This window comes from Rhipicephalus sanguineus, chromosome 10, assembly GCF_013339695.2.
Source record: "Rhipicephalus sanguineus isolate Rsan-2018 chromosome 10, BIME_Rsan_1.4, whole genome shotgun sequence".
In the NCBI taxonomy this organism is placed as follows: domain Eukaryota; kingdom Metazoa; phylum Arthropoda; class Arachnida; order Ixodida; family Ixodidae; genus Rhipicephalus; species Rhipicephalus sanguineus.
In genome coordinates this window covers 81,507,220-81,531,731 of record NC_051185.1, presented here as the reverse complement: position 1 = coordinate 81,531,731, position 24,512 = coordinate 81,507,220, and the positions used below count along the sequence as shown (strand labels likewise).

Sequence of the window (24,512 nt, the reverse complement as noted above, 5' to 3'; positions counted from 1 at the left end):
ACCCGACGTTTCGAGACCGGCTTGGTCTCTTCTTCAGGGGTGACTGTGCTGGTCAGGGAGGCTTCGTAGCAGCTTATTTTTGGCTCCGCCTTTCTCTTTCCCCCACGTTCCGGAGGCCGTGCACGTAGATCGGAGGCATTGTTCCGAGGGACCGGTTCACATTCGCAGGTGTGTTCTGGATGTGCCACGACTCGAGTAAGAGCCTCCTTCCCAGATTCCTTTCCGTTTCTATGATGGAAGCGCCCTCGAAGTCAATTTTGTGGTCGTGCTTCTCGCAATGCTCTGCAAGGGCACTGCGTTGTATTTCCATCTTTCTGACGTCGTTTTTGTGTTGGCGCATTCTTTCCGGGAAGCTCTTACTCTCGCCTATGTAGCTCGCTGGACAGTCGGCACATGACACTTTGTAGACCACGCCCTGGTGTTGCTCCCGGGATGGTCGATCTTTCGGCCGCGGTAGTAAGCGAGCGAGCGTTGAGGCCGGCTTGTGAACCACCGTGACCCCAGCTTTTCCGAGAACCCTGGCGAGCTGTTCGCTGGTTCCCGGAACATACGGGATGACGACTCGTTGGGCTGGTTTCTTCGATACCATTGTATCCGGTGGAGTGGCCAGCGTGGGAGGAGGGTCGCGTGTGTCGTTCGCAGATGCGTCTCCGCGGTGGGGAAGCTGATCTCTCGACATGCGGCGTGCCACACGGCGGATGAAAGCTGTCGTGTATCCGTTCTTTCTTAACTCGGCCACGACCCTCTCTTCTTCTCTCTTTCTCTCTCCTTCTGATGTGCAGATGGCTCTTGCTCGTGAAAAGAGTGCCGACACCACGGAAGCTTTGTGGGCAGTGGGGTGACTCGAGGTGAAATGCAAATACCTGCCGGTGTGCGTTGGTTTTCTGTACACCGAGAAGGTCATGCGTTCGCCTTGTCGTCGTACTAAAACATCGAGGAACGGTAGCGCTCCGTCTTGTTCTCTTTCCACCGTAAACTGGATTGCTTGGTCGACGGAGTTAAGATTTTCGAGGAAGATGTCTACCGCTGTCCTCTTTATGATGCAGAAGCAGTCGTCCACATACCTCACAAATACTTTCGGCCTGTCAATAAAGGAACGCAGTGCCGCCTCTTCTACGTGCTCCATTGTGAGGTTCGCAGCTGTAACGGAGACGGCTGCTCCCATCGCGGTCCCGTTGGCCTGTCTGTAGAAGTCCCCGTTGACACTAAAGTATGTTCCCTTGAGGCAGTACTCCAGTAGGCGGCACAGCTCATCGGTGCTCAGGCAGGTTCTTTCACTCAGGAGTTCGTCGTCATTCAAAGCTGCCCGTGCGCAAGACACCGCTAGTGAGAGAGAAAGAGAGAAGAAGAGAGGGTCGTGGCCGAGTTAAGAAAGAACGGATACACGACAGCTTTCATCCGCCGTGTGGCACGCCGCATGTCGAGAGATCAGCTTCCCCACCGCGGAGACGCATCTGCGAACGACACACGCGACCCTCCTCCCACGCTGGCCACTCCACCGGATACAATGGTATCGAAGAAACCAGCCCAACGAGTCGTCATCCTGTATGTTCCGGGAACCAGCGAACAGCTCGCCAGGGTTCTCGGAAAAGCTGGGGTCACGGTGGTTCACAAGCCGGCCTCAACGCTCGCTCGCTTACTACCGCGGCCGAAAGATCGACCATCCCGGGAGCAACACCAGGGCGTGGTCTACAAAGTGTCATGTGCCGACTGTCCAGCGAGCTACATAGGCGAGAGTAAGAGCTTCCCGGAAAGAATGCGCCAACACAAAAAACGACGTCAGAAAGATGGAAATACAACGCAGTGCCCTTGCAGAGCATTGCGAGAAGCACGACCACAAAATTGACTTCGAGGGCGCTTCCATCATAGAAACGGAAAGGAATCTGGGAAGGAGGCTCTTACTCGAGTCGTGGCACATCCAGAACACACCTGCGAATGTGAACCGGTCCCTCGGAACAATGCCTCCGATCTACGTGCACGGCCTCCGGAACGTGGGGGAAAGAGAAAGGCGGAGCCAAACACAAGCTGCTACGAAGCCTCCCTGACCAGCACAGTCACCCCTGAAGAAGAGACCAAGCCGGTCTCGAAACGTCGGGTTTCCTCCAAGAATGTGTGGCTGGAGGTATTTCAACTTCATTGCTATATATGTACATCTGCCCCCGGCAGAGAGCGCTCTTCAATAAAGGGCTGCTTAACAGGCTACGCGATATGCTGGATAGAGCGGCTAGCGTCAATACACAACACCCCTTCCCCCTTAGTTCGGAGGACTCAACAGTCAGCAAACGCGAGGTCAAAGTCCCGAAGGTGTTGGGGTATTTTCCGGAAACGCTGCGAGCGGCGTGGGCCTGGCGGTACTACACTCTCCTCTGGTGGGGCTGGCTGGCTGAGGTGTTGCTACATCGTCCGACAGCAGCATGGCTATTGGTGGCTCCTCAGCTCACTGTGATCTTCTGTCTTACTCCTACTCATTTCGCCTCGTGAAGGGCTTGGCGGGGGCCGGACTTCAGACTTTCCTGCAGGTACAGTCTCTGCTACCCTAATCGGAGAACTCCGACGACGACGAAGCATGTCCACGTGCCGGCGATACACGCGGCCATCCGGAAGAACAACTTCATACGAGATCGGGCCAGTTGCTCTGGATACCACGGCAGAGACCCAGGGTGAGCTGTGGCTGTAGATCCGTGCAAAGACAGGGTCCTGGGGCTGGAAGGTGCGTGGTGCAGGAAGAGCTTCTGTGAATCTGCGAGGCCTTTCAGGGGCCCGCTCTGGGTGCAGCCGGTCTAGCATGGTAGACAGTCGGCTCCCCATCAGTAACTCGGACGAGGAGCGTCCCGTGGCAGTGTGTGGACTTACGTGCTGCTGAAGAGTGAAATCTGCCAGGCGCCGTGCCCAGCTCACTTGGATTATTCGACATAGTGCCTCCTTGGTAGTTCGTACTGTCCTCTCAGCCTGCCCATTCGTAGATGGATCGAACGGTGCAGAGGTTACATGGCGAATGAGATTGGCGTCCGTGAAACCCTGAAATTCTGTGGATGCTAATTGGGGCCCGTTGTCTGATACCAGGGTATCTGGCAGGCCATGTGCTGCGAACAACTTTCTGAAGGCACTAATTACAGCACTTGATGCCATTCATGGCAATGGCAAAACCTCGAGCCACTCGGAATAAGAATCCACAACAATTAAAAAAGTCTGTCCTTAGAAGGGGCCAGCAAAATCCATGCGCAGGCGCGACCATAGAGCCCGAGTCGTCTCCCGTGGGTGAACCGGTGCCCGAGGTATCTCCGGCCGAGTTTCCTGGCAGAGAAGGTACCGACCAGGGCTTAAAGTCAGGGGGGTCGGGGGGCCAGGCCCCTCTCCATTATTTAAAGAGCGGCTCGCCCCCCCCCCCCCTTCGGTAGGTCAACTGTAGCACTGCGGCACCCATTTCACAAGCTCTGGAGTTGACCTTTTCCTGGCAGTAGTGCTTTGTGCAGAGGAATTAGAGATCTCCAATTTTTATTAATGATTTAGTCGCAATTATTTGGTTGATGGGGCATCAGAAAAAAAGCAAAGACAGAACGAAACAGGTGTCATCGTACTGCTGGATGCACAGGGTCGTCTGCACAACTAGTATGCTCATAACGAAAGAAATAACGCACATTGTATACACTTTTTCTCGTGCATACTAGTTGTGTAGACGACCCTGTACCACAATGCGCCAACGATATCGTAATGTGCTGTCCGGCGTACATATTTCCCATTGGGCCCGCCAAGCGAGCTCACAATGTAGAGCGAATTCATTACTCGTAACCTTGACATCAAGGCGACATGACTTTCAGGCACTCGCGAGCCGCTGACATACATCTCGCATCTTGACGCCTCCTGTGACGAGTGTCAGGTGCAAGGGCGACCACGTTCATTGCTGCGAAGTGGCAACAGAAAGAAATGCAGGGTGCGTTTGGAGGGTCAAATTCAAAATTATTTTTAGATGCGAAGCAGCTTTTGCGCTGGGCTTTCTCGGTAGCTCCATTGGCGACAGTCCGCTTTCTACCACCTAGCATAGCCACATCTAACATATTGAGCGCGCGCTCGCGCCAAGAAGAAGTCTTCTTCCTCTTGTTCTTCGACCGCCTTCATGATAGTACGTGCAGAGCACTTTAGCGGCCCGGGCTGCCGTATGCTGTCCTAGCTTGCCGTAACACAGACAAAACCATGTGTCCTGGCACGCGCTAGCGCGTTCGGGCCTGTGTAAAGGGCTGGGTAAGCCGCTGTGGCCTCTCCCCCTTACACTCTCTCAGCAATCACGTGATGGCGTCGGGGAACGAGATTCTACAGACGCGCGATGAACCCGCGTGGCGTGCTCCAGCAAGAGTTCGGGAGGAGTAACAGCAATTACAGTGAATTCATGGTGTGCTGCACTTGCAAGGACGTGTTAACATAGGGCAAGGTGCCCGTGATGAACGGAACTTTAAGTCCACCCATGCGCTGCTTCGCATCCCCTCATGGTTCTCTTTAGTGGGAGATGGTGAAATGTTTTCCTTAAAAGAAAAAATAATTAAAATAGACTTTCCTTATTATTTAGCAATGAAACCTTCTATCACACGCCGTACATGAGGATTTTTGCTTGGGCTGAATCAGTACAAAAAATACGTTCAAATATGCAGTAAATTGCACATTTCCTCTGAATAAAATTTTTTTCGCGAAGACTTGAAGTCTATTTCACCGCTAAAGATATCTGCACTAAAAAACACTGTCCTGAAAATCATACCAATATTAAGATTGCTTCGGGAGAGTTTGAATTAGCTTAAGAAATATCGCGAACTTTGAATATTTTCGTTGTTTTTGAACATATGTAGCAGGCAGCTAACCACAATAATTTCAGAATTGTTAATTAGTACAACTAAACAGAGTCTCTGTAGTAGCGCAACCGCTGTTTCGAAGCTCAACACACAAAAATAGATTTTATATACATTTTCCTATTAGGGACAGTTGAACAAAAGCAAGCGAACGGTCTTTAAAATTGTTTGCGAGCAAGAATGTTTTGCCATAATGCTCCATTGGGTATAGGAAAAAGGTATAAATTTTATCAGCAAAATCTGCGAAGTGTGAGCGGCACATTTATATATATATATATATATATATATATATATATATATATATATATATATATATATATATATATATATATATATATATATATATATATATATATATATATATATATACAGGGTGTGCCAGCTATCACGCAGCACGATTTAAAAAAAGAGGAACGGCGTTACGCGAATAAAACCTACAGCATATTGTTCCTAGTACACTAGAGTAGCCACTGCTATTTTTTTAGTTAATGAGGTTTAATAATTAGTCGTCGGCTGCGCAGCCTTGCACCAGAGCGCACCCCTCGCCGAAACCCTCCACAGGGCGCCGCTTACCTCTACCAATTTCCAACGCAAGCCCGCAACAGGTACTCCAAGCCAGCGGTCCTCCCAACCCATCTCAGATAACGCTTTTTCAACCACTGGTGCCTGATCGCTTTGGTGGCGGTGCACACGATGACGTTGAAGACTGGCTTGAGCACTATGAACGTGTTGCCATGATCAACCAGTGGTCTGCTGAGCGAAAGCCCTCACGCGCCTATTTTTACCTTGAAGACAGCGCTCGTACTTGGTATGAAAACCGCGAAGGCAGTCTGTCGACATGTAGCGACTTTCAACACCAAATAATTGACATCTTCGCCATTGTCGAGCGACGGGACTGCGCCCAGCAACCACGAGAGTTACGGGTTCAAAAACCCAATGAAACAGTCGCGATGTTCGCCGACGACATGGCCCGTCTCTTTCGTAGAACTGTCCCACATATGACCGAAGATAAGAAGTTGCGCTACCTCATGTGCTGCGTAAAAGAGCAGTTGTTCGGCCGACTTCTGCGCAACCCGCCAAGCACCGTGGCGGACTTTATCGAGGAGGCTATGGCTATCGAGCGGGCACTTCACCAAGGATGCCGACAGTATGACCGCTTGACCAGCAGCACCCAACTTCATTCCGCCGCCACGACGTTTGACAATCATAGCTCATTGCGTGACTTAATCAGAAAGATTGTTCGCGAGGAAGTGCAGAAGTTGCGGACTCCGGTAATGCAAGCACCCATAGCGTCTGTCGTTGAAGTCGTCCGCGACGAAATCCGCCAAGCATTCTCGACGGCTGATACTCCTCAAGATCAGCGTCCCATGAGCTACGCCGCCGCGCTTCGACGCTCACAACCCGTTCCACCGTCGTACCGCCAGCTATCTGCAGCCATTCCTTGGCCACCGCCACAGGAGGACACATCGAGGCGACCTGCCGTCCTGCTGCCATACGACCAGCCATCCGCTGGCATGCCGTGCCCTTCGTCAGAAGAGGAGCCATTGCGACGTCCACAGCTTCACAAAACAGACGCCTGGCGCACCCTCGATAGGCGTCCACTTTGTTTTTACTGCGGAGGTGTGGGCCATATTTCCCGTCATTGCTGGCACCGCGTCGATTCGTTTCGCCCTCTCAGGCCCTCGTCTGATCGTCGACGCGCCAACGACGACTACGTGTCGCGCTGCGACGACACTGGTTCTCAAGGCCCTCCAGTGCCTCGACCCATTTTGACGACCGCCGTACCAAAGATTACGAGAGCATGCCTGATTACCAGCCGGGTTTGGGACATTGACCGCGCTCTCAGTCTCCTGCCCACTCGCCTTCATCGCACCGTCGCACTTTCGCTGACCTCCGAGAAAGGAAGTCACCCAGCCCACGCCGGGGAAACTGTAGGCAGCGACCTCCACGGGTAAGGTTGCAGGCCGTCAAGACGACGAAAAAAAACCCCCATTACTCTCAGCACAGGACGCCGTAAAGCCGACATGACGTAACACCGACGAAACTGACCGCAGACCTTGCCGTTCTCGTGCACGGACAAGTGACAGCCTTAGTTGACAGCGGTGCCGACTTTTCTATTGTAAGTGAAGGCCTCGCCGCACGCCTCACGAAGGTAAAGAAGGCGTTTTCATAATCTTGGCATCTATTGAAGCCCTTAAAAAATGCTTCTGCTCGTCTTCTTCTTAGCTTGTTTTAAGCCGCGCTGTTTTGGTCACCTCTTCTCCAACAAATACGGCGATTCCCGATTCCTTCATTCACTTCAGTTGTCTTCTATTTCGAATATACTGTCTTGGAGCGAAAGAAGGGCATGGTGCTGCAGCGCAACACTCGAAAAGAGACACTCGAGGCAGGTAGAAGCAGGAAAGTCGGCCTGCTATTTTTTCTATTCGAGTTTTGCTCTGCAACACCATGTCCTTCAGTAAGTACCAACTCGCCAAAGAGAAACTAATTGTGGAACGAAAGAACGATAACAAAGCAACTAGAATACAAATGAAAAAGAAAGATTGGATGCCGGTTTGTTGGTTGTTTTGTTCACGATTGTTGACGCAGCGCTGGTTTATAGGTCTGGCTCAGTTTGAATCAAACATGCGCAGTATTTGGCTCACTTTTGATTCGAAACTGCTTTTTTGAGCCCCCGTCACAATCAGTAATTGCCCTATAGATATTACAGCTGTTTTAAAAGTGAAAGATATTTAGGCACGCTTTACGATCCCGAGCGAAGAACGAAGAACGAAGAAAAAGGGAAATTTAGCCTAGTTTTGCTTTCGGCATTTAGCTTTCTTAGAAAGAAAGAAACGCGACATATAGTCCAACATTTGCGCCTCTAGTTATCAACCAACGTTTGTGTTACCATGAGTGATTCCTTGAGTACTTACAGAAGTTGCGCGCTTCGCGTATTGCACTTCGTTCATGTTTAATATGTCTTCTATTAAATGCGATTTGGAGAGAGATATATAGATAAATACGAATGAAGGAAGGCAATTTTTAGGACTCGTTTCTTTGTTTGACTCAACGTTAAGGAAAACCAGCATACAATGAAGCCAACGAAGGTATAGGGGGCGTTAATTGTACCCTTAAGTGTATTGTAAACGTGATATAGATGTGAAACACAACTTGTTGCCGGCAGGTTCCACACCTGGTTGCAGCTTCGGTTCCTGCCGGCGGCAAGTTGTCTTTTCGTCCACTTTACTTATTTCACAGCTTTATCACGATTACAACAATACACTTAAGAGTAGAATTAACGCCCCCTGTACCCTCCTTCGCTTCATTGTATGCTGGGTTTCATTAAGGTTCTGTAATACCCTATGGCGCTGAGGGTACTGTGATAAATAAAAATAAAAAATAAAAAGGTTATATAGCTACTATGTTATAAAACCTGACAGGTCGGCCTAAATGAAAGTTCTCATTTCCGATTCAGCATTGTGGAAGTACAGGCAAAAAGTTGTAAAGAGAGAAAAGAGATAATGTACCAATTATAAAGAGTCACACCATTTCCACAAAGTGAAAGATGTTAGAGGAGCTTGCTCGGAGATGATCGGGTAACCCGCGAATCCTCCGCACAAATTCCTCTATCGTAACATAAAGGCTTGACCACATTGTTACATATATATACACATTATATACACAATGTTTATTAATTTACAAGCGGCGACAAGTGACCACGCTGCTTAGGCTGCGCGGTCGCTTGTCGGTCACTTGTCGGTCACATATCTAACGAGAGCACGCGCTGGGTGTGCAGCGGAGTGTGCGGCGCCGCCTGAGCGGCGGCGCGCCATCTAGTGAGCGCGCTTGAATCACCGGAGAGAGCACAGCTGCGCCTCGAGCGGGAGCAATGAGAACTAGTGGATACGGCGCGATGGACAAGGCGCGGGCATCAGAAGCATGTCGAGCACGATCCTAACAAAAAGACCATCGAAAAAATTCAGGATAGGAATACTCTTCAATAATTCTTACCTGGATACATACTAAATATCGCAGCACAAAAAAACGAAGACAAAGGCAAAACGCATACGCGACATAGACTGGCGCTGCACATTATCTTTGTTCATTTGTTTTTGTTTCTTTCCTCTTCACATTTTAAGTATACATCATAACATGTACCAACGAGAGCACCAGCGGATTCTTTTATGCCTAGTCGGCTCTCTCCCAGAAAAGATTGATGAGACATTTGAGCATATCACACTGATAGAATCAACTTACGCTGATACCGATATGTTGATACGCTCAAGGCCCAAATACGTTGCGACCATTATTTGTCCCTTTGGGCATATCATGCCGACATGTGTAAAGTCCAAATCGAACTTTTCTGACTAATTTTTGTTGGACAATCTTCCACAAAAACACTCTCAACGACTGCTTTTGCACAGCATACCACGGACAGAGTTGTCTTTTATCGTCTCAGCAGTGCAGCTTTCTTCCCATGCCCGATGACGTGTCAGTAGCGCCGAGCGAACGCCGCAGCTATTCGTAATCTGTGAAGCATGCTCGCAATGCACATTTTCATACTACGTGATACCCTTATTTGCATATCCGGGTCAAGTTCCAGAATATTATGCATAATTGATCAATGTAATACAAATGCACAAACACGTCGTGGTTAGAAATGTTTATAGGTTGCATACAGGTTACGCTGTTCACGCTGATTGTGGTCGGTGATTGTGAGAATGTGTCGTTATACGCGTGGTCTCCTAAAAGAAGTTACGAGCTACCAAGCTCAGCAGGCATGCCGCGACGACTGCTGTAGCAGCCTGCGTGGTGTGAGCAGCGTTTGGCTGGTCAGACAGCCTGTAGAGGTCGATAGTGGCTTCAATAATCTTCTGCAGATGGGAGATAGCCGCAGCATTCTTCTTGGGATCGCAGGTCTTAACCGCCTTCTCGACGCACGCCTTCAAGTTTTGTGCCATCCTGCAGTTAACCAGATGCAAAGAAATACTTAACAACACAGCCTGTGACAAACGAGAGCAACATGGCATGAATGACGTGTTTGTAGGTTAGACATGTACTGAAAATAACCAGTTCCACCCATGCCCTCAGTGCCCAACCGTAATCCGAATTTCTATTACGGCCACATTGTCCTAATTCTCTTGATCGCGGCTATGAATGTGCTAAAACTACCTGACTTGGCTTTCTTCATCTACTGTGATACATGCTTCGAAAGCCACCAGCAGCTGAATTCCCAAACAATTTCGATTGCGAATCGACCTTCAAGCCACACAGGGACATCGGGAAATCGAATATCTTATCGCCTTGAGATAAGCAATCGCCTGCTATCCAACAATATTGTGTTTCGAAGGTTTCGGTAATCCTTATGGTAACTGCGACCATGTATGTGGAAGCACGAAGAACGGAAGTGAAACGCGGTGAAAAATTCACGGCCGTTATTGCAAAGCAAGCTTTATGGGTGTAGGACCCGATCCCTGATAATCTACGTAAAGCGAGTGATGCCTCACGATTGCGCTGTCGCGTTGGCCAAGTTGCTTGCACTATCTCGGGTACTAGCCCTTTGCCGTCATGGCTGCTCACAGCCATGACGGTGAAGAAGACGTACGATCAGCTGTAGGCATCTAACCCCAGTGAGGCAGTCAATGTTGGCACTCTCGCTCCGCCATCCGCTTAAGCAATAAGCAAGTGCGAGTTGCCGCTTCTGTTTACCTGTTAAACAGGCAAAGTTCCGAGGTTGGCCCTATTCGTCTCACTCATGGTATGCTGATATTATTCATAGTTCTGATTACATGGAATAAAGCTGCCACCATTTGCACCACCTTAAATGCCGAAATAGCAATATACACGAAGCGATGGTCTTACCTACCTGAAAAATGTCGCGGAAGTTAAGTGGCTCAGAAAACGTAGTCTTTATTACAAACGTGATCCATATGCACCAGTCACTATACTTGCATAAATAAAGTTGTTGTTGTTGTCCTTCCTGTTCCCTTCCCCGCATTATTTCATTCAATCCACATAAAGAATCAAATTCATCGGGAACTATTTTACGATACAGATTATAGTACTTATGGGGAAACGCAGTGACCTTAAAGTATACGGTAAATAAAAACAACAAACCTACATAAAACAGTTATTATGGTATGCGTATATTCCAAAAGCTATTCAAGGTGTATTTAAAGCAGTACATTTGGGGTGCACAATTGGCACTTGTGAGCACCTATGCATTAGTATATGTAATCTGTAGCTCACCTACGTATATGTAGCTAACTATCTGATTATGCCTGTGTGGCGGCGCATTTCACAAATGGTAATCACAATTATACAGTCAATACGGTTTTGTATATAGCAATAAACAGCCTCCCAAAGGCATAATACAAACAGGCAAGACAACGTAGCCAGCTTGCTAGCTAATTTCACCCACTTGATTCGATTCGCTTTGCCATTAAACATTCAGATAATAAAAAAACGTAGTAAAGCACCGTCTAATGTAGCAGGTAGGTACCGCAACCAATTTTATTACATAACGCAATCTAAGTCTACGGCAATCTTTCCTGGTTCAACATGAATTCCTGTAGCGTTGAATCTAACGTCATCTTGACGTCTAACTCTACATTAAACAAGAGTAATTCGTTGGTTTCTAGGGCACATTTTATAGGCCACACTCACCTGTTCTGTTCATCCACTTGTTTCTCGAAGCTCTCAGCGTTAATTTTCAGATCACAAGAGCGCATCACATCGAGGTCCATGCATTTACCGAGCTGCGCCACGGCTGCGTGGTAAAAACGGAGTGAAATTAGACATTTTATTGTGATTCTTTTTATTGCTCTAACTCAGTAAAACACAATTTACCTGTATCAACCTTAAGCTCATTTTTAGGTGGCTAAACGCTACGTACTCTCACTAAAGGATCACATAGTCGTCGTCAGTAACATTTCATGCGATCTTCTGTTATTGCGTAAAAAACCACCGTGCCGCCTTCTAACGGGGCGATTAGTGTCTTCAGTTTTGATCAACTTTTCTAACCGACATATGCAGGGAACAAAATCCTAATATGCAGTGAACCAGAGCCGATATAACGTAGAACAATTACGTTCTGTTCCTATTCCGTATTCGCCGCTTGCTCTCCGTCATTGGTCTAGACCTCGTGCGCGATGACCACAGTGCTTGCGTGTCCCGTGATGCAATGAAAGCCGCGAAAACGTCCCATCGCATAATTATGGCTTACGCACGCTTAAATAGCTCACAATCATTTCTTCTGATACTGCATCTTGTTCGCCATCGGTCTCCTTCTGCTACTCGAAAGTTTTTCGTCTGAGATAATATTGCCTGAGTCTCACGCGATGTCCACAAATTTCTGAAAACTCGCGATGTCCCAATAACGTGTACGAACCAAACAGTGCAATAATATGCCGAATGTAAAGTTCCCTAATCCGAACGTAATAGCAGATGGCTGCCTGCCGATTACTTCAACTGCCCGTATAGCTGCTGCATGTTACTTTGAGTAATCATAATATTTTCGGCTGTAATGTAACGGCGCTTGTGCGTCTATGTGCTTTTGTGACATCTCTGTTTCTCGCTGAATATGCCTTCTTTTACACCCTGTTGCAAGCTGCCGAAGTAGTTCGAAGGAGCCACATGATAAGTAAGGCGACGCTGGCCAGTCGGAGAAGAGGTGAAATCCGCTTCTCCTGGTGTTTCGCAAAAGTTCTACCAAATTAAAGCCTTCTCGACTTCGCCTAGACCAACTCATGTCAGCTGCAGAGATGGGAAAATCGTGTCAGGACCGGGAAGGCTAGTTAAGTCCCCATAAGCGGGGAGAAGGTTTTTCGGCGACCGATTCATTTTTCTTTGAAGTATTAATTACCGGATACAAAGGAACATCAATCAATCACGTCGCGTATGCTTTCCTCCGCTTTATTAACGGGGCAGCGCTGAAGAGCCGCTGTCGCAGAAAATGGGGTGTCGGTGTCAGTGGCGCTGGTTGTGAGTGGAAAATCCCGATGGATCCAAACAATGAAAATCAGGTTTCAAGCCGTAATCGAACCCAAGCATTGTGTGGGGCAATCTAGCATTCCACCAACAAGCCATGCGAGTGCTTCAAATTACTTCCAAAAACGAACCTACAGAATGGTCATGTTGGTTAACGTCGTCATAAGGTTGACACACAAAATATTGCGATGCAGAAGTGTAGAATCACACCAGTCCTTACACCCTGGGAATTGCGCAACGAGTGGGTGCTTGAAAGCTGCCAACTCATTGCAAAGCGCTGAGTTATAATTCATCATCAAAGTCATCATCAACAGCAGCAGCCACATCCTCAACAAGGTTTGCGGCTTCGTATAGATGCCGGTATTGCCTTACAGAGGCGTAGTGGGCACCTGGCAGCTGTAATTGCGGTAGGTGCGCTAGGAGAATTTACAATGGCCAATGTCAAGCGAACAGACAACACTGCGTTCCCTCAAAGCACGGCTGACATGTCCACTAAGAAACGAAGCATGGTATTCGAATGAGAAGGCAATGCAAACGGGGCCTGATAACGCTATGGCGTTGCACTCTCAAAGGCAAGACGCAAGCGTCCTCCAAGTTTCGTATGTTCACTTTATTCTCTGGTGTCTTCTTCGAAGAAACAGCTATAGGTGTTCCCGGCGAACAAAAGAAGCTTTTGACTGTGCTTTCCAGGAAATGTTCCACGCTCCCACCCGTGCATGCGCTGCCAATGACGTCAGTTTCACGTCAGGCAATGCGGAATAGAAACAGACGGGTATAATATTACGTTATAGGGCCCAGTAGCCTGGGTTTTCGTCCGACAGTAGAGGCTCTGCGGTCTTTCGTGCTGTAATTGTGCAGGTGCCGGTGCGACTTCAGTATCATGACACCTTTTTAAGGGCGAATCTCCTTATAGCATCCGGCGTACCCCCGCCGTCGCGTCTCCCGTATCATTCAATAGATGGCGCTGTCCCACAGATTGTCACCCAAACTGCATTTGGGTGACAATATACTAGATGGCGCTGTCCCATAGAGATGTGTGCAATATGGCGGTTGGGTGAATGGACGCTAGATGGCGGTATAGGTGCCGCTGCTCTCAGATTGGCTGCTGCGCCCGTTATCTCTCATTCTCCTTGATCGTCGCCGTACGTGGAGGAGTGCGCTTGCCGGATCGTGCTGCTTGGCGGACCATGGACGACGAGGAGTGCCGGGTGCGAAAGGCCGTTGCGTCTCGTGGTCGTCGGTAGGATCCCGAGGTGCGAGCTCGAGAGGCTGCCGCCAAGCGAGCGCAGCAGTAATCAAAGCGGCGTATCGCTTTGACTACTGCTGGGCGAAACCACTGAACATTTCACGGTGTAACCATGATTGCTTCAGGAGCTTCGCCCACGCTCTTCATCATTCACCAGTGGATATGCTGTAATTTTTCTCCTTTTCTCATAGATGCCCATAATATTTAGATTGCACTTCATCTGCTCTGTGTGTCTTCATTCGTGATGTTGTATTGCTAACTTTGCGCAACTAACCATCATTTATAATCCTCATAATAAGCGCAGTGCTAAGACCTAGCCTCCACATAGCAGCAACGTGCAGGTCAGGTCGTCACATCATCAAGCGCGCTTTTCACTACAAGGAAAACGTTTGCACAAAGAGTCGCTCTTGGTGGATACGTCGCCGTATTTCTGCCTCACGCCAAACACTTGCAAAAGCTTTCCGTGTTGTCATTCGAACGTATGTCTAGGTAGCTGCATTCGGATGTTCTTCTAACTAAAATTCAAACGCGTGCTACGCCCTAGTTTTAAAGAAATATGTCACGGCATCCCGAATTGCGCTATAATTGCCTTCCCAGATACATAGCTTTGTTGGAACCAGTTTGTCAAAGGATTGCCCTGTTAATTTTCCGACCCAGTAAATGTGACCAGCACTTGGGGCATAGATGACAGTGCCGTAATAATGGCGTAGGCGTCCACCTTATCGGCTAGGGCGAGCAGGTTATCTACTGAAATCCACTTTCCTAGATTTTCTATATGTCTATTATTTCATTTGGATCGGCGACACATTTAAGTTCTGCATTGGTATCACCGTCAGAGGGCGAACATGTTTCAACAGTAAGCAAACATAGAAAGCGTCACTTCAGAGGCGTTCACTTATTTTGATGTGGCTCAAACTGCGGCAACACTTTGTTGTCCTCGTGTACGGCCCCCAACTTCGCCATATGTGTCATACCGAGGCAGTGTCTTTATCTGAACCCTCAGCCTTTTTTTTCGTGGCTCGAGGGTTTCTGTAAGGAAGTGATAACAAATTCGGCAGATCCCACGCGTTGTGGGAATCGGCTTCACGCGAAGCAGTCAGCGAGTACTTCTATGACGTGTTTATGGCTTTGAGCCAAGCGTTACGAGGTGGATCGACGCGTTTTTTTTTAGTGTAGTAGCTGTGTTCAAATCGTGGACGTACCAGGCCCGTCGACAACCCTGGCGTTTAAAGGGTAACGTATCGTGCGTCGTAACGTGAGACCTCATGTTAAAGTACATACATCAGCAATATCGAAACTAAGTGCACTTTATGGAGCAGTCATGAGAATATCATACGTAACTTTCGTTAATACATTCCTCCACGGTAGAGCAATGCTTCAATATAGCTTGCTGAATCATAGGAACAAAAATATAATGTTTATTACACTGCTATAAAAGCGGAGCCAACACTGGAATCACAGACGTTAATCTGGTATGACGCCTGCATCGTAGGAGTACATATGTAGTGTTTAGTGCTTTCTTGTAAAATTAGATAGCCAGCACCACAACCACAATTGACGCACATGCGCCTACATAGGCTGTTTTTCCAAACCACTTTGTAGACCTGGCGTGGCTCTTTGGTAGACTACCTGATCGCCACGCAGAATGCTTCGGTTCTATTCCTGCTGGGATCCTAATTTTTAATCTTTCCATTCGTCGCGTCAATACTGCCGATGCTCTCGCATTTAAATTACCTATGTCTGTTCTCACCGTTTCTGGGTACATATAAACTGTCAATCACCTGTGGCGCATACCCGTACACCGCGGCCCGTGGCAAACAGGTATGTGCCACACGTGTCTGGAGCACAGGGTTTGACGACGTACGCAACAGGAATTTCACGTCATTCATGTCATGACCCGACAGTCATATTCGTCAAATCCTCTTACCCTCCCATGCCGATTTTGGTCTACAACAATTTAAGGAAGCGATCATGAGAACACCCAGACGTTGGCGGCCAGATAGATTGATACGTAGATAAAAACGCTCAAAGTGCCAAAGGTTCGCTAAGAAATGCTTCGCGTTTAAAATCCGGCGGGTACCGCCCGTTGTGTCGATCACATTCATGCGAAGCAGTCCGCATGTAGCAGCCTGTGCTTGCGTTTCTTTCTTTCTTCCTTTCTCTCTTTCTTTCTTTCTTTCTTCCTTTCTTTCTTTCCTTCTTTCTTTCTTCCTTTCTTTCTTTCTTTCTTTCTTTCTTTCTTTTCCTGTGATTCAAGCGTTACGAGGTGGATCGACGTCTCTGTACAAATCGAGTGGTTGCGCGTGTATCCGAAGAAGCTTGAAACACTGGCGTGGGCTCTTTGACAAAATACTTGGCTGCCATGCAGTACGCCTGAGTTCGATTCCGGCTCAAGCCATGATGTCTAATTGCTTCCATCAAGATTTTTGACTCACTGACAACGCCACCGGCGCCAGCACGGCACCGCATTTACCGCGACACGGGCCCCTTCACGCTATCGCTTTACGATTTCCAAAGCCTGGGCTGACATGAACTGTGAATCACCTGTGGCGCGTACCACGCCCCGTGGTACGCTGCTATGTGCCACACGTGACTGGTGGAAAGGGCTTCCGATAGATAGATAGATAGATAGATAGATAGATAGATAGATAGATAGATAGATAGATAGATAGATAGATAGATAGATAGATAGATAGATAGATAGATAGATAGATAGATAGAAGATAGATAGATAGATAGATAGATAGATAGATAGATAGATAGATAGATAGATAGATAGATAGATAGATAGATAGATAGATAGATAGATAGATAGATAGATAGATAGATAGATAGATAGATAGATAGATAGATAGATAGATAGATAGATAGATAGATAGATAGATAGATAGATAGATAGATAGATAGAAACGGTCAAAGTGACTGGTTCGCTAAGAAAGGGTTGACATATACTGAGTACTTACACTCGCAGTTCTCTCCGGAGGTTATTTCTGCACGAAGCGCGGCGTAACCTCGTTCCATGCTTGCGAACTCCTTCTTCTCGGTGTCTGTGCAGCTACCGTAATAATTTTCCTTGCACATGTTCTTTACGGGGAGGCCACGTGGATCACTGTCGGTAGAAAGAGAAGCATGCATTTTTCCTAGTTTACTACATATCATGACTGTAGTGAGGGGTCGTCGTGATTTTGATGCATTTGCACACGCAAATAAATGGGAATAAAAATTTGTGCTTCGAAATGTCGCTTCACCCCGTCGCTTCTGCGGGATAGCCCTTGTCGATGAGTCTGAATGAATGCTTCCCATTATGCTGTGGAAATCCTCAGCAGTGAACATGGGAAGAAATGGACGGCCAGGAGTCAGCTACATTTGCTAAGGCAAATAACTCGGTCATGTTTCTTTTTTTCAATAAAATATGCTTTGCAAGGAAAACAATTTATTCTGCACTGGGTAATGCTTTATTTCAATTAAGTATCAAGACTTTACTTTTAAATAAAGAAATAATAAAAGTTTTGTCCACTTCTCTCATCCCATCTTTTCCACTTTATATTTCTTCGATAATTCACTTCGCCGTGTAGGACATACATGCCAGGGCTGAAGACCCAGCATGAATAGCCGATGTTCACTCCAACTCGCTAGTAATAAAATCCACCGCCAATTTGTCAGCGGTAATTGGAATTTGGTGAAACAATGTAAAAATATTAAACGAAGTAAAAAGATTACCGATTGCTGTAATGCGGCAAAAGAGCAACGCATATCTTACCTGTCGCACAGTTCTGCCAAATAGTTGTCTCTGTCGAAAAAGGCTGGAGCAAGTATTTCTCTTCGGAACGCGTCGGCAATACCCCAATAGCACACAGCGATGCGCTGCCTGTCGCAGATGGCTTTCGGACCACCACCTTCATATGAACGAAGAAAGGATAATCTTAAGGGCTTGTTTTTTTCTTCGCTAGACAGAACATTAATTAGATCTAACAGACAAGAAAAGCCAAGGAAAGTGTAGGGAATGTTTATTTGTAGCAATTATGATGTACTATCTGCGTCAAATGAAACCCGAACAGCGGCAAGCCTTCGCCCGGTATAGTGTGCGCCGTCCTGTCGTCACCATTGACAGGCGCGCGCATCCGGTTTGACCGCACTGCGCATATGCGCGCCCATAGAGTTTCTTACAATACCCTAGAGAGGAAACTGGCGCTGCGATCGTTCAACCACCATGGGAATGATGGGAAGTACAGGCCTCTCGACGGGGAGGATACCAGAATCTTGGAAGAATGCCAACATCATCTTGATCCATAAGAAAGGGGACGTCAAGGACCTGAAAAATTACAGGCCCATAAGCTTACTGTCCGTCGTCTACAAGCTATTTACAAAAGTAATTGCTAACAGAAATTATACGACATTAGAGTTCAATCAACCAAGCGACCAGGCAGGATTTCGTACAGGATTCTCAACAATAGACCATATTCATACTATCAATCAGGTGATAGAGAAATGCGCGGAATACAACCAACCCCTATACATAGCCTTCATAGATTACGAGAAGGCATTTGATTCGGTGGAGACATCAGCAGTCATGCAGGCACTGCGGAATCAAGGCATCGACGAAGCCTATATAAACATAATGGAAGAAATCTTACAGCGGATCCACAGCCACTATAGTCCTCCATAAAGAAAGCGACAGAATCCCAATAAAGAAGGGCGTACGGCAGGGAGACACGATCTCTCCAATGTTATTCACCGCGTGTTTACAGGAGGTTTTCAGGGCCCTAGATTGGGAAGAGTTAGGGATAAGAGTTAATGGAGAGTATCTCAGTAACCTACGATTCGCTGACGACATTGCATTGATGAGTAACGCGGGAGACGAATTGCAGCTCATGATTACTGAACTGGATACGGAAAGTAGAAGAGTAGGTCTGAAAATTAATATGCATAAAACTAAAGTAATGTGGAACAATCTTGGCAGAGAACATCGCTTTGCGATAGGTGGCGAGACACTGGAAGTTGTAAAGGAGTACGTCTACTTAGGACAGGTAGTAACCGCGGAGCCGAACCATGAGAGTGAAATAACTAGAAGAATAACGATGGGTTGGGGCTCATTCGGGAAGCATTATCAAATCATGACTGGTAATCTACCACTATCCCTCAAGAGGAAGGTATATAACAGCTGCATCTTACCGGTACTTACCTACGGAGCAGAAACCTGGAGACTTACAAAGAGGGTTCAACTTAAATTGAGGACGACGCAGCGAGCGATGGAAAGGAAAATGATAGGTGTAACCTTAAGAGACAGGAAGAGAGCAGAGTGGGTCAGGGAACAAACGGGGGTTAAGGACATCATAGTTGAAATCAAGAAGAAGAAATGGATATGGGCCGGGCACGTAGCACGTCGGCAGGATAACCGGTGGTCGTTAAGGGTAACTGACTGGATTCCAAGAGATGGCAAACGCGTGAGGGGGAGACAGAAAATTAGGTGGGTAGATGAGATTAAGAAGTTTGCAGGTATTACGTGGCAGCAGAAAGCACAGGACCGGGTTGATTGGCGGAACATGGGAGAGGCCTTTGCCCTGCAGTGGGCGTAGACAGGCTGATGATGATGATGATGATGATGACAGGCTTCCGATTGGATTTCGTTAGCTAGCGAACTGTCTACGGATCTTTTTCTACAGTTTCACTTTCGTTCTTTGCGAGGCGTGGGCAGTGGGGTGCGCTGCAAAGCATTAAAGCAGTGCCTTTGTTGTTCAAAGAGGCTGAAGACTACTAGGTTTCTTGGTTTGCTGCCACGTTGCAGCTTTACAGGTTGTATCTGACAGTTTTAGCAAAGCGTCGTGCACTCACCGCTGCGCATAGATGTAGCGTCCCATGCCAGTGCAGGCAGTTGCATAGAGTTCACGTTTGTTTGGTAAGCGCGTCTTACCAAAACTCTTTCAAATCGGCTGCAAAACGACGGCGAAGCTATGAAGACGCACCGTCACGCTCCTCTGACTCGATTTCACAACAAAACGAGAGATGCGTTGGAGGCAGACCACTTGGACAGACGCACCTGGCATCGCAGCAGACGATACGTCAAGTGTTTCTCACTCAATACGGTACTGTTATTTCCATAAATAGATAATGCGTACTTTCGAGGGAAAAACAAGCTTGTTTGTTTTCAAGTATTGTAGAAAAATAATTCATTATTTGGTGATGCCAAATCTGGAACACGATTGCAAAGCAATGCATACCCTGGTGGTTGAATTTGTCTAGGTTTCACTTCTATCTCACGGTCACGCAAACTTTCTGTAAGAAGTTTTACGTACAAAAAAATGAAGCAAGTTTTAATTGGAAACAACTTCATATCGCTTTGTTTTACACTCGACAAACAAGCGTCGCTAATCTCAAGAACCTAATCCATCCGAAGCAAATCCGAAGCCTGTACTTTCCATCATTCCCATGGTGGTTGAAGCGCCGCTCAAGTAGCCCGCGTAGACACTAGCGCCAGATTCCCCTCTAGGTATTATTGTAAGAAACTCTGTGCGCGCGCCTGTCCATGGTGGTAACTGGACGGCGCGCACTATACCACTTCGAAGGCGTGCCGGTGTTCGGGTTTCATTTGACGCGATTTGTACATGTGATGAAAGTAAAGTGGACGAAAAGATAACTTGCCCCTGGCAGGAACCGAACCTGCGACCTTCGAATAACGCGTCCGATGCTCTACCAACTGATCTAAAGCGGCGGTCACCTCCCCGCCCACTTTATGAGGTATATATGCACATATTAAACTTGTGCGTGTTAGTCAGCGCCGCTAGTAGCCATGGCGGCGAGTGTGGAACACTCTTTTGCTGCCTGCTAGCGTCATGGAGCACGTGATCTTTTTACGAGCTGGCAAATGACCAATAATCCCTCGTATACTACCTTGATGCATTCAGTCTGCCAGAACAAGACCCTCGCTATGAATGAACGGAGTAAGGGCAGTTTTAAGGGCTCGTTTTTCCTTTGCTAGACGCCACAATAATTAAGACTAACAGACAAGAAGATCCAAGGAAAGTTTATTCATAGCGAGGTTCTTGTTCTGGCAGACTGAATGCCTTAAAGTAGTATACGAGGGATGATTGGTGAGCTGCCAGCTCGTAAAAAGATCACTTGCTACGTGACGCCAGAAGGCAGAAAAAGAGGGTTTCACACTCACCGCCATGGCTAATGGATCACCGCCACCGCTGACTAACACTCCCAAGTTTAATATATACGTATACACCTCATAAAGGGGACGGACGGATGATCGCCGCTTCAGCTCAGTTGGTAGAGCATCGGGCGCGTTATTCGAAGGTCGCAGGTTCGGTCCCTTCAGGGGGCAAGTTATCTTTTTGGTCCACGCTACTTTCTTCACGTGTACACAATAATTACTACAAAATAACTTCTTCTATGCTTTCCTTGCGTGGAATTCCGCGAAACATCTCAACTGCGAAAAACACGCTTCTTCGTACTTTCGCTTGAATAAATCAATATTTATTTGCTTTGTCAGTCTAATATAGACTGGGCACTTGCACCTCTTGAACGTTCACATAAAGGCAACATATTAGCATCCTGACCATTCAGCATATATATAACAATCAGCAATGCTATTTACGTTCCTTTTGTGGCCACTGGTTTGTTTTGGCTGCTGAACAAAACTATGTTAGGTCTGAATTATTGACTTAATTTGTCTTTGATAACGGCCGCATGGCAGGACTATGTAGTGCGTAGGAATGTTCCTCCATCTTGCACCATATGAGCTTTTGGCGAGATTAGCCTCTTGTTTCTGACGTTCTGTCCCTCAGTGATTCCTCTCATACACGGCGGCAGCGTATAGTAGCTTGAGGGGTGGAACTATTTGACGTCACTGTGAGCGTGGCGTGGCTGTGTAATTTCACAGCCAGCCTTATATCATGCCTGGAAAGCCACGTACGATGAAGGAAACGAAATGCGGCTGTAGTCTAATTTTATTGTGCACCGTAAGCTTGCCTGCTCACTTCGAAATTATGCTAATTGGATTTTAGGATACTGACTCGCCATAGCTGGGGCCTCAGTTGCGGGTGAGCAATCGTTTTCAAAGTTTTCTTCTACGCACACATCCAACGGCTGCGTTAGCAGCACTAACATTGTCTCTGACGCGCGAAGTACTTAGGGTAGCAGTCCTAATGAAAAGGCAAATGTAGGACTACTTCTTTGGTGCATAGCTTTTCTAAAGAAAATACCGCAGCCGTAAACGCCACTGCTTCTCGGCGAGAAACGCAAACCGCAGGAGTTCTCTTCAAAAGTTTACCTATATGTTGCCTAACTTCAGGTGTTTAACCACTAAGGGCAAGGAAACATCCTACACTGTTTCCAATATTGATTTGCACAGACTACCTAAGCTTAGTTGACACACGTTGCTTGTGTTAGAACTAAAGAGCGTGCGAAAAAGAGAAAGGGGTTTGTGCACACGCGCTGACCCTATAAACGATTTCACTAGCTCTATTTGTTTCGCACCTGCTAAAAGCATTTTAAAGATGCTTTTAAAGTTGCTTAAAGCAACTTCAAGCATTTTTGGTATTCCCAATGTACAATTATACTGCTTTAAGAATATAGAGACTGCACTATTGGGGACTTTTAGCTTGTACGTATAGTTTTTAGGGTTACCGTGTTACCGGAACACCGGAGTGCGTTTACCGTGTTACCGGAATGCATCCTATAGAAAAGTTTTAGCTCGCCATACGTAAACGTTTACGTGCGTGCGTAAAGGTACAACTTTAGGTTTGCACAAACCAATAAATGGTGATGATAACTGCATTTCAACTACATTTAATTTAAATAATAGTGAATTACCGCTGCGACAAAATCATGAGAGGTTTTTAGCCCGTGCAGTATCCTGGTATTCGCAAAGGGGTGTACGAATAGTGGGTTACCGGACGATGGTGTCAACGTCTATTGACGTTTCGTGCAACCAGTTATGGACACGTTTGTTTTCGCCTAGTGTTTTTGAGGAAAGAAATGGTTAAAAAGGCAACTCATTCGTAATTATGCCGCTGCAAGGCATTTACACCGGAAGTAGGCATTTACACCGATGTTTCTGCAATAACAATTTTGTGCTTCTCTGTTCATCTTGGCCCCGCTAGATGGCATCACCTATCTAGCCTGTCAGGGACTCTAGGCCTCTCACGTTTAGGGATTCGGCTTTCTAGGTCGCTCTAGCTTCGGTAATCAGGCTGAAACAAGGTAATCGCAAGTGACGCTCGCACTTCGGCTTATTTTGACTCGGCGGCTGGAGTCTCCGCAAAGCGGATATCGCCAGAAGCTACGAACGAAGGCGAATTCGCGAGATAGGGCCGTAAACGTAAAGCCTATCTGGGGAGTAGTTTACGTTCCGTAAACGGCTACGTTCCGTAAAGGCCCGCCCATGCGCAGATTCCTTCTGGTATCCGGTAACACGGTAACGTAAAGAACTATACGTACAAGCTAAAAGTCCCTATTAAATGGCTTAGACCGGAGTTATGGGCGTACGTACAGCAGTTAAGGTCACTGCTTTTAGGCTCATTATAAGTTATTAAATTAACCGACTGCCTTACCTTGTCCCAGAACAAGCGTTGCCGAAAGCAGAGCGGCCCCCGCGAGCCTGGTCAGAAGTAGCGTTGTCATTTTTCGAAGCGGTCTTGCTGCGTCTGATGCCCGCCAAGAGTGATCAGCCGGTGCGATCGCTAATGCAACAACGAAGGTGAGCGCCGGAGAAGAAATACCACCTCTGTGCCTGTCAAGCAAGCAATCCGCCGCTCACACCCGTCGTTATCAGCTTATCTATCTGATGACCTTTCCAGAATCCGCCCTTTGCCACAGACGAACCCTCGCTCTATCGGCGGATGTGGTCGAGTCACCGATTAAAAAGTTAGGGCGCAGCATTCATTCTGACGTGCGCGGAGCAACGCCTCTTTATCGGTGCAGCTATTTCACATTACCACGTGCTTGAAGTCCAGGGTTCGACGGAAACCCGTCTGGTCGGGAAAATTCATGGTGGGAATGGCAAGCACCGACCAATCGTTGAAACACACAAATTGACGTTTCGGTGGTCGGTGCTTGCCATTCCCACCAAACACGTGCTTGGCAAGCGTGCAGGTGTACTCATCCTTTCTCCCCCCTCCCTACGGCATATAGGCCAGGCAATCGAGAAATTTCTGATATGGGAACGTACAATGCTGTCGTCACCGGGTGCAGCTGTCGTCACCGCTTATGACGACGACCGAAAGAAATGCGGGCCCGTATACTTGCGATATGCCCCCGCCCCTAATTAAAACACCAGTAAGTTAATAATAATAATTGTTGGGGTTTTACGTCCCATAATCGCGATATGATCTATGAGAGACCCGTATAGTGGAGGGAACCTAGGGTTGTTTAACGTCCGCCGAGATATAAGCGCACGGCCGTCTAGCATAGCGTGCGAAGGGTTCCCCATCAGGGGGGGGGGGGGCGAAGGGTGA

At 47.3% G+C, this 24,512-nt stretch overlaps 1 protein-coding gene across 1 annotated transcript; it reads right to left on the bottom strand.

Annotated features, from left to right (window-relative positions):
• Positions 1–9,471: 9,471 nt before the first annotated feature.
• On the bottom strand, positions 9,472–23,800 carry LOC119372162 (uncharacterized). Its single transcript, XM_037642622.2, has 5 exons — positions 23,610–23,800; positions 17,813–17,948; positions 17,016–17,161; positions 11,484–11,586; positions 9,472–9,779 (listed from the first exon to the last, which is right to left on the bottom strand). Exons 1-5 carry the CDS (start codon positions 23,677–23,679, stop codon positions 9,563–9,565), a joined length of 672 nt encoding a protein of 223 aa, XP_037498550.1. The 5' UTR covers positions 23,680–23,800; the 3' UTR covers positions 9,472–9,562.
• Between the last annotated feature and the right edge of the window lie 712 nt (positions 23,801–24,512).